The sequence below is a fragment of the Triticum urartu genome, chromosome 5, assembly GCF_003073215.2.
Source record: "Triticum urartu cultivar G1812 chromosome 5, Tu2.1, whole genome shotgun sequence".
In the NCBI taxonomy this organism is placed as follows: Eukaryota; Viridiplantae; Streptophyta; class Magnoliopsida; order Poales; family Poaceae; genus Triticum; species Triticum urartu.
The window spans coordinates 406,681,578-406,689,308 of NC_053026.1; the positions used below are offsets into that span (position 1 = coordinate 406,681,578).

The window sequence follows — 7,731 nt, forward strand, 5'->3', positions numbered from 1 at the left end:
TGAGTAAGAATAGAAAACAAGATGTCATTTGGTTGACACCGAAGAAATTTTTTCATTGAGTCTAGTCTCTTTTTTATTTTCCTATAAAATGTGGAGGATAGGAACTAATGCTATGTAGGAATAGGAATCCATTCCTATGAACCAAAGAGTTCTAAAGGAAAAAAATTCTATAAGAATCCTATCGTCTAGAACTAAACCAAAGGAGGCCTAAGAGTAGTACTCAGAGAGGTGATACTCAGAGGTCGCTTTATTACCACAGTATTGGCTCGTACGAGCTCATACCAGTTTGGTCCTCTTTATGATTACTTGTATTTCGTCCTTTCTCTTCCTGTGTTTGGAGTTAGTTTGATGAGGGATACTTGAATTTTTTAAGTAATAAAGCGACCCTTATAAAAAACACACTCACAGACTCGACCACCGGCCCTCACGAATGTGACCAGCATATTTTTTTTCTTAATCAATGGAACGTGCTTTGTTCCGATTTGCCAGTCAGGTGCTGCTGTTTGAAATGCCCACGGCAGTACGCCTACTAGTTCATCGTGGTGGGGAACTTCTGATCGCCTGGGTTTAACGCTCCACCGGAGGCGACATACAAGGAGCGCCATTAGATCTTGGTCGCCCACCAACTGGTTCGCGCAGGATTGATTCTCTCCGGTGCTTTGCTGCAATGGGCCCGGTGGTTCCTTTTGACACTTCTACCAGAAACCTGAAACTGCGTGTGATAAGACTTGAACCATCTTGTTTGTTGCATCAAGAGAACAATATGCTCAGGATTAGACTTGATGGGATCTGAATATCTGTACATGTTGCATGCGTCTTTTTTTGGAGTCTGAGTACGTGTCATGTTTTGGTTTGGTACCAGCTGAGCAGTTTGGTCTCCCTCTTCTTCGAGCCTCCCTGCTAAATAGCTCGGACGACGTCTCCAAAGGTGTCAATTTCGCTGTCGGCGGCGCGACGGTGATCGACGTCGACTTCTATGAGAGGAACAAACTGGTCCCGTTCAAGCTGATAAACAATTCTCTGAACGTGCAGCTGGGCTGGTTCGAGGAGCTCAAGCCAACGATTTGCAACAAGACCGTAGGTATGCTGCATGCCCTCCAGTGTAGCCACCACAATGCTTAATCCCATTCCCTGCCAGTTACATACTGAAAAACTGCTTGATTCGTACAGCGCGTAGAGAATGTCTCAAGAAAGCCCTCTTCTTCGTTGGGGAGTTTGGAGTGAATGACTACAACTTCTTGTGGAACGCCGGGAACACCGAAGACCAAGTGAGATCCTATGTACCCAAAGTTGTGAAAAATATTGCCGTGGCCGTGGAGGTACATTACTGTGCAGCTTCATCAGTTTTAATCTCGATGTTTTTTACTACACAAAACACTTCTTTTTTTCGCCCTGTAACAACGTTAGGACGCGACACCACGCTAAACCATTGTCGTGCGTTTGCTTTGGTACCGCAGAGGCTCATCAAAGGAGGAGCAATTTACGTTGTCGTGCCAGGGAATCCCCCGAACGGGTGCTCACCCACCATGCTGACAACCCGCTCTAGCTTCAACAAGACGACGATGTACAACCACATCGATTGTCTAAGCGACATAAACCGCGTGGCTAGATACCACAACTCCATGCTCCGCACGGCGATTGGCACTCTCAGGGGCAAGTACTCGCATGCCAGGATCATCTACGCCGATTTCTACGGCCCGATCATCACGATCCTCGACAACCCCAGCCGATTCGGTAAGGACTAGAAAATTTGCAGGGATTGTATGTCCATGTTGCTGACCATTGCTTGTTGTTGTGGGGTCACTGAGCTTTCTACAAAAAAATTGATCAATCTGCAGGAGTAGCTGGCACCGACGCTCTACGGGCTTGCTGCGGAGGTGGCGGGGCGTACAACTGGAATGCCAGCGCTTTCTGCGGCATGCCGGGGGTGACTGCCTGCAAGGATCCCTCGGTGTTCTTTAACTGGGATGGTATTCACTACACGGAGGCTACATATCGCTTCATCGCCGAAGGGTGGCTCCACGGTCCTTTTGCCGACCCGCCAATACTAAGTGCTCTTCACTACTAGAGAAAAGACTTAATCTAAACCATTATAGACAACAGAAAGAGTTCATGAATATGTTAACATCATATTTTAGAAGGAATTAATGGTGGTGGTGATGAGAGTCATAGAGGATCGACGATGACGTCCTGTAGGCTCGATGCCGCCACGTGAGAGGGGGTAAGTCTAGTGTTCGAACGACAAGTAGTTATGTTTTCTTACAGTGGATTGTTGAGAATGTCATTAATTGGAGTAACACATGTATGTGATTTCTTCGAGGAAACCATCTTGAATATAACAGTTTTTCAGACGATTTCTCGGACAAGAGATTTGTTCAAGTCGGTTGCCTTATAGAACTAGCATAGGTGCCATAATTAGTATCGGCTGAAATTTCTTCTGTCAAAAACTGACTCAAAGGACGGACTCCAAGACTAAGATTTGTAGAGCGAAGGTGGGACAATTCTCATTTGAACCTAACTCATGCCAACCACAACTACCCAGGTCGACACACCTGAAATGATCAACAACCTAGCAGCATTAAGAGAACTTTAAATGAGGCGAGATTTTGATAAAGACATCTTCCAAGAGGAGAAATCCCATTATTTCATTTATTGAATTAGCAATTACCAAACATTTTTTACACCCTTCCTTGCACATCTCGATCACTTTAGTTACACCGCAGACGGTACAATACTGGAAAAAGATTATAGAAAAAATACAACAACAGAAGTAGTAATAATTACTCAACACACGAGAGCACACATGTATCAAATATTCATGCCTCGGCGTAGAGGTGAGCTGGGAGCTTGGGCTCCACGACAGCCTCCAGCGGGAACTTGCGTGGCGTGGACAGTCCGAAGATCTCCTCCATGCTCAGCTCCACGCCATCAGGGAGCCTCCACGTGAACCCGTGCAGGAGGTTCGCTAGGCTCACCTGGATCACCTTCAACCCAAGACTATACCCGGGGCACATCCTGCGTCCCGACCCGAATGGAAGCAGCTCATAATCCTGCCCCTTGACATCGAGCCTGCTGCCGAGGAACCGCTCTGGCATGAACTCCTCTGGCGCTTCCCACAACTCCGGGTCACGACCAATAGACCAGACCATGACTAGCACCCGTGTGCCGGCAGGGATGTCGTAGCCATTGATGGACGTGTCCTCGCGAGAAAGGCGGGGTACAAGCATCGGCGCTACCGGATGCAACCGCATGGTTTCTTTGACGATGGCATCCACGTAGGGAAGGCTCGGCATGTCCTTTTCGGTGACCCATCGACCTCGCCCCACCACACGGTCCAACTCCTCAGTGGCTTTGGCAAGCACCTCTGGCTTCTTCAGGAGCTCTGAGAGGGCCCATTCCACAGTCACCGCGGAGCTCTCTGTGCCGCCAGCAATGAGGTCCTACACAAGCACGTTTCAAAATGGTGTTGATCAGTGTGAAAAGTCAGAATTATTGGTAATGTGTAAATGAGTGATGCTGTACATAGTTAATTAGAATCAGTTCAACTGCTTGCACAATCTAAATGAATTGCAATGTCAGAGTCTAATTGGTATTGCCCTCTGATCTGAAAAGTTCATTTCTCTATTGTATTTGGTGGAACTTCTCTACAGTTGACACCTGGTGAGACGTGCCTATCAACAATCCCATTATTTTCCCCAGAGTTCAGATAATGGAATTATTAAAGTCTGACTCGCTTAGACCGATAGCAACGGGACATAATATGCTTGCTGTCTTTTCTGCTTAGAACATGATACTTGTTTTGTTTTCAGTGCAGGCAACCAACTACATTTGTGTACGAATCTACTAGTCTCAAAGCACATGAATTGTTGCAGGGAAGGAAAGCAATAGCAGTAGCACTCACCTGAGTGAAAGCCTTGACGCCCTCTCTGTTGAGCTTGACCTCGAGACCGGGATCGCTGGCGAACTGCAGCAGCACGTCCACCATGTCCTTCACCACGAAGCTCTCCCCCTCGCGCCGACGCCGCTCGCTGTGCTCGTCCACGACGTGCTCCAGGAACCGGTCGAACATCTTGCTCAGCTTCTTCATCCTCTTGATGTACCCCTGCAGGTCCATCCAGTCCAGCCACGGGATGGAGTCGCCGATGTTGAGCACGCCGTTGAGCAGGAACAGCTCGTCGATCATCCACTTGAACTCCTCTGGCGTCGTGATCACCGCCCCGGCCTCGTCCCTCACCTCCTTCTCCAGGTACTTCTTGCCCATCACCATGCGCGTGATCACGTTCAGGCTCACCGTGGACAGGTAGTCCTTGAGCACCACCACGCGGCCGGCGCCGGCCCCGCCGCGGTAGAGGTCGCCGAGGAGGGCGAGCACCTCCTCCCTGCGGATGTACTCGTACGACTCGAGGCGCTTGGCGCTGAAGAGCTCGGTGAGGCACATCTTGCGGGCCTGGCGCCAGTAGGCGCCGTAGGGGGACCAGGTGATGTCGCTGTAGTTGTAGGTGGTGTACCTGCCGGCGGCGGTCTTGGGGCGGTCAGTGAACACCACGTCGTGGGTCTTGAGGAAGAACTTGGCCATCTCCACGGAGGAGCCGACGACGACCGGGAAGGAGCCGAACTGGAGCTGCATGAGCGGGCCGTACTGCTTGGAGAGCGCGTGGATGGAGCGGTGCGGGAGCGTGCCGATGAGGTTGAGGTTGCCGATGATCGGCCACGGCTTGGGGCCCGGCGGGAGGTTGTACTGGCGGCGGCGGCGGCGGAGGAGGACGGCCTTGAGGAAGAGCACCGTGGCGAGCACCACGCCGAGGAAGGACGCCAGCTGAGGAAGCTCCATTGGGACCGAAGAAGCACCACGCCGGGCAGGTACGCTGATGATGATGCAAGTGATGTGGCTGAGTGATGTCTTCAAGCTTGAGCTGGGTGTTGAGCTCGTGGTGGTGCTACTCCTACTTATAGATGGCGATCGAGGTGGAAGTGGAAGAGCGCGTGCATGGTGCCAAGTGGACGTGGGAAAGCACCGGGAAATCTGAAGAAGACTTTGGAAAACTTATTTGACGAAGACCATCTCGTGTGAGACACTCAGGTCTTGTACAGTACAAGATGCTTAGAGAAATAAAACGAGCTTTTCATAAGTATTAGCGCTTATTTGCATAGGATAGACATTTAATTGAACGTCTTTCTTATAAAAATAGGCACTGATGCTTTAAAAATCTAATTTATTTTTTAAATATTTCCCTAAGCATCTAGTATTATACAAGGCCTCAGATACATGCCCAGCATCATCTGACAAGGTGGAATCACAAGAAACGTATGTCACTAGTGTGAGTTGCCTGCTAAACATGCATGTGTTAGAGCAACTCTAGCCGAGAAAAAAAAATCTGGTTTTCCTCTCTAACCGGCATCTGGCTAAAGCCCAAAAAAACTCAAAGGAGTAAAAACATATACTCCAAGCGGCGCGTGACCCTTAAATTTACTCCTCCTCGCGGCCGTGGAGTAAAAAAAATCCAACCTTGCATCTCCACCGGCCCTCCACCCGATCCCCGCCGCCCAACCTTACCCCGCACCCACTCCAACGCTAGCCCGCCGCCGATATGACCGGACCCCTTCACCCATGCACAGCATGGATCCGCCCCCACGAGCGTTCCCTAGGCCGCAGAGCTACTTAATTCCTCCCGCGTCGCATCTTCTTCCTCCCACGATCGTCTGTCCGGCTTCCCCGATCTCCCCCGGCCGCTGCCACAGAGGCAATGCATCGGTGTGTGGCGGCGAAATTGGGGAACGTGGGTTGTCGAGATAACCGACCGACACAACGACAAGAATATCTAGATTGGCTCCCTCCATTTCACCGAGCAGGCGGCGTGGGCCTACGATGTCATGTCTGTAGGCCTGCGCGACGCCGAAGGCCAACGGAACTTCGCTTTTGGTGAGATGTCGTGGCTGGAGCCCGTAGACCCGCAAGTGGTCTCCGCGCGGGAGAGGAGGGAGGACCAGAAGGTCTAGGAGCGCATCGCAGCGGAGGCCGCCGACGAGGAGTACATGGCAGAGCTCCGCCGCCGCTACCTAGAGCAAGTCGAGGAGGAGCACGGGTTGTACGCAGCCGGCTGATGAACGTCATCTTTCTGTCCAACGACTTTGACTCCGACTCCGACGGCGACGGTAGCGAGGGCGGCCCCGATCAACCCTATGATTGGTGGTCTTAGCCGAGCGGAGTGGAAGAGCATCGAGGAAGAAACCGATAACGACTAAGCTCAGCTGGGCAGAGTGGAAGAGCATCGATGAAGAAACCGATAGCGACCAAGCTCAGCCAAGCAGAGTGGAAGAGCATCGAGGAAGAAAGCGAGTAGTAAGTTTTGGTTAGTTTAGTCTAATTTTTTTAGTTCATATTACTTTCAATGTAAATTATTCCAAATCGGCAACAAACTGCGCTTAAGTAAGTTCTATGTACTTATTTGAACCCAATTTGTGTTTATGTGCACCGAATTCGTGTTTTTGTCATTCAAATTTGTTTTACTGCGCTAAATATTGAGGATCCTTTAGAAACGCCCATTTTTTAGAGGAGCACCACTAAACTTGAGTGGGTCCGGTTGTAGGTGTTCTTAGATTGGAAACTACAGGCTCAAACAAATTGACTCATGTGGCGTGCATATTTATTTATTTTTCTCTGTCTTGTATAAGAAAGGCTGTCATTATTCAGATCTACATCATTTATGTATTCTACCTATTTCTTGAGTGCAGCATGTTTCTTGCTTGATTCTATTTATCTGTCTCTATCAGTGAGCAAGCACAGCAGACAGGGAACTGTGGGGCAAAATAGAAAGATATATCTGACACCGATGGCCAAATCGGAGTGAGGCTCTGTGTACAAGGCAGGCAACAGGAGTCGGCCATGAAAACGATAGATCATGCCATCACGGTCCACACGTCCACTAGCACACGTTTTACTCAACATCTTCCCGGTCCAAGCATCCGTGCTGCACGCCCATCCTATCTCAGCGCAGATAAATTTCTCGATGCTTACCCATGGCAACAGCTCTTGGTGAAAGTTCACATTATCCAGCGCAATCGTGCTGTCCAGTCTGAATATTTTCATGGCAATTAGCAGCAAACCACGGGGACAAACCCATGGGCGTGGTGTGAGCTAGCGAAGACTAATCTTCGCGACCTGACTGACCCGGGGTCTGATTGGCAGACTCAGAGCAGGTGAAGATCGAGATCCCGACGGAACATCGCACTGACACGAGTGGTTAGCATAATACTATCACTAAGAAAATGACGCTCAATGTCGGGTTCGTAGTACGTGTGGACCTGGAAGACCTCTCCAATGGCGTCTGCGCGCAGGTCGCGGGGTGAGTTGCTCGGACGGCAGTGGGAAATACATACGCGGTGCGGTGGACCGACCGCCATGACCACGGACCGACCTCGAGCTGTCCATTTCGGGAAAGAGACCGTGCTCCCCTTTGCATTCTCCGAGTATTTTCGTTTCTGTGGAGGCAGGCTTCCAGCCGGTCATTTGTCAGGTCCCATCGTGCGAGCTTGACTTTATACCTTTTTACCAAATATAAAGTAAGTTTCCACAGGGGAAGAAGTTTCTTCATCGGATATTTTCCATGCCACGACGGAAATAGGACTTCAGACCTTCAGGTTTCCGGTTGTCACTAGATCCTGCGCACGTATCTGCGGGTCGTGGTTGCTTTAAGATTCGTGCCACATATTTTGGATTTTGGTAAATTTTGT

The 7,731-nt window shown here is 50.0% G+C and overlaps 2 protein-coding genes across 2 annotated transcripts; one reads left to right on the forward strand and one right to left on the reverse strand.

Annotated features, from left to right (window-relative positions):
* Positions 1–442: 442 nt before the first annotated feature.
* LOC125556095 (GDSL esterase/lipase At5g45910-like) lies at positions 443–2,195 on the forward strand. Its single transcript, XM_048718891.1, has 4 exons — positions 443–1,081; positions 1,171–1,319; positions 1,458–1,734; positions 1,839–2,195. The coding sequence occupies exons 1-4, from the start codon at positions 811–813 to the stop codon at positions 2,066–2,068; spliced, it is 927 nt and encodes a 308-aa protein (XP_048574848.1). The 5' UTR covers positions 443–810; the 3' UTR covers positions 2,069–2,195.
* Positions 2,196–2,625: 430 nt separating this feature from the next.
* Positions 2,626–4,930, reverse strand: LOC125509327 (trimethyltridecatetraene synthase-like). The gene is made up of 2 exons (XM_048674284.1): positions 3,902–4,930; positions 2,626–3,440 (listed from the first exon to the last, which is right to left on the reverse strand). The coding sequence occupies exons 1-2, from the start codon at positions 4,829–4,831 to the stop codon at positions 2,817–2,819; spliced, it is 1,554 nt and encodes a 517-aa protein (XP_048530241.1). The 5' UTR covers positions 4,832–4,930; the 3' UTR covers positions 2,626–2,816.
* Between the last annotated feature and the right edge of the window lie 2,801 nt (positions 4,931–7,731).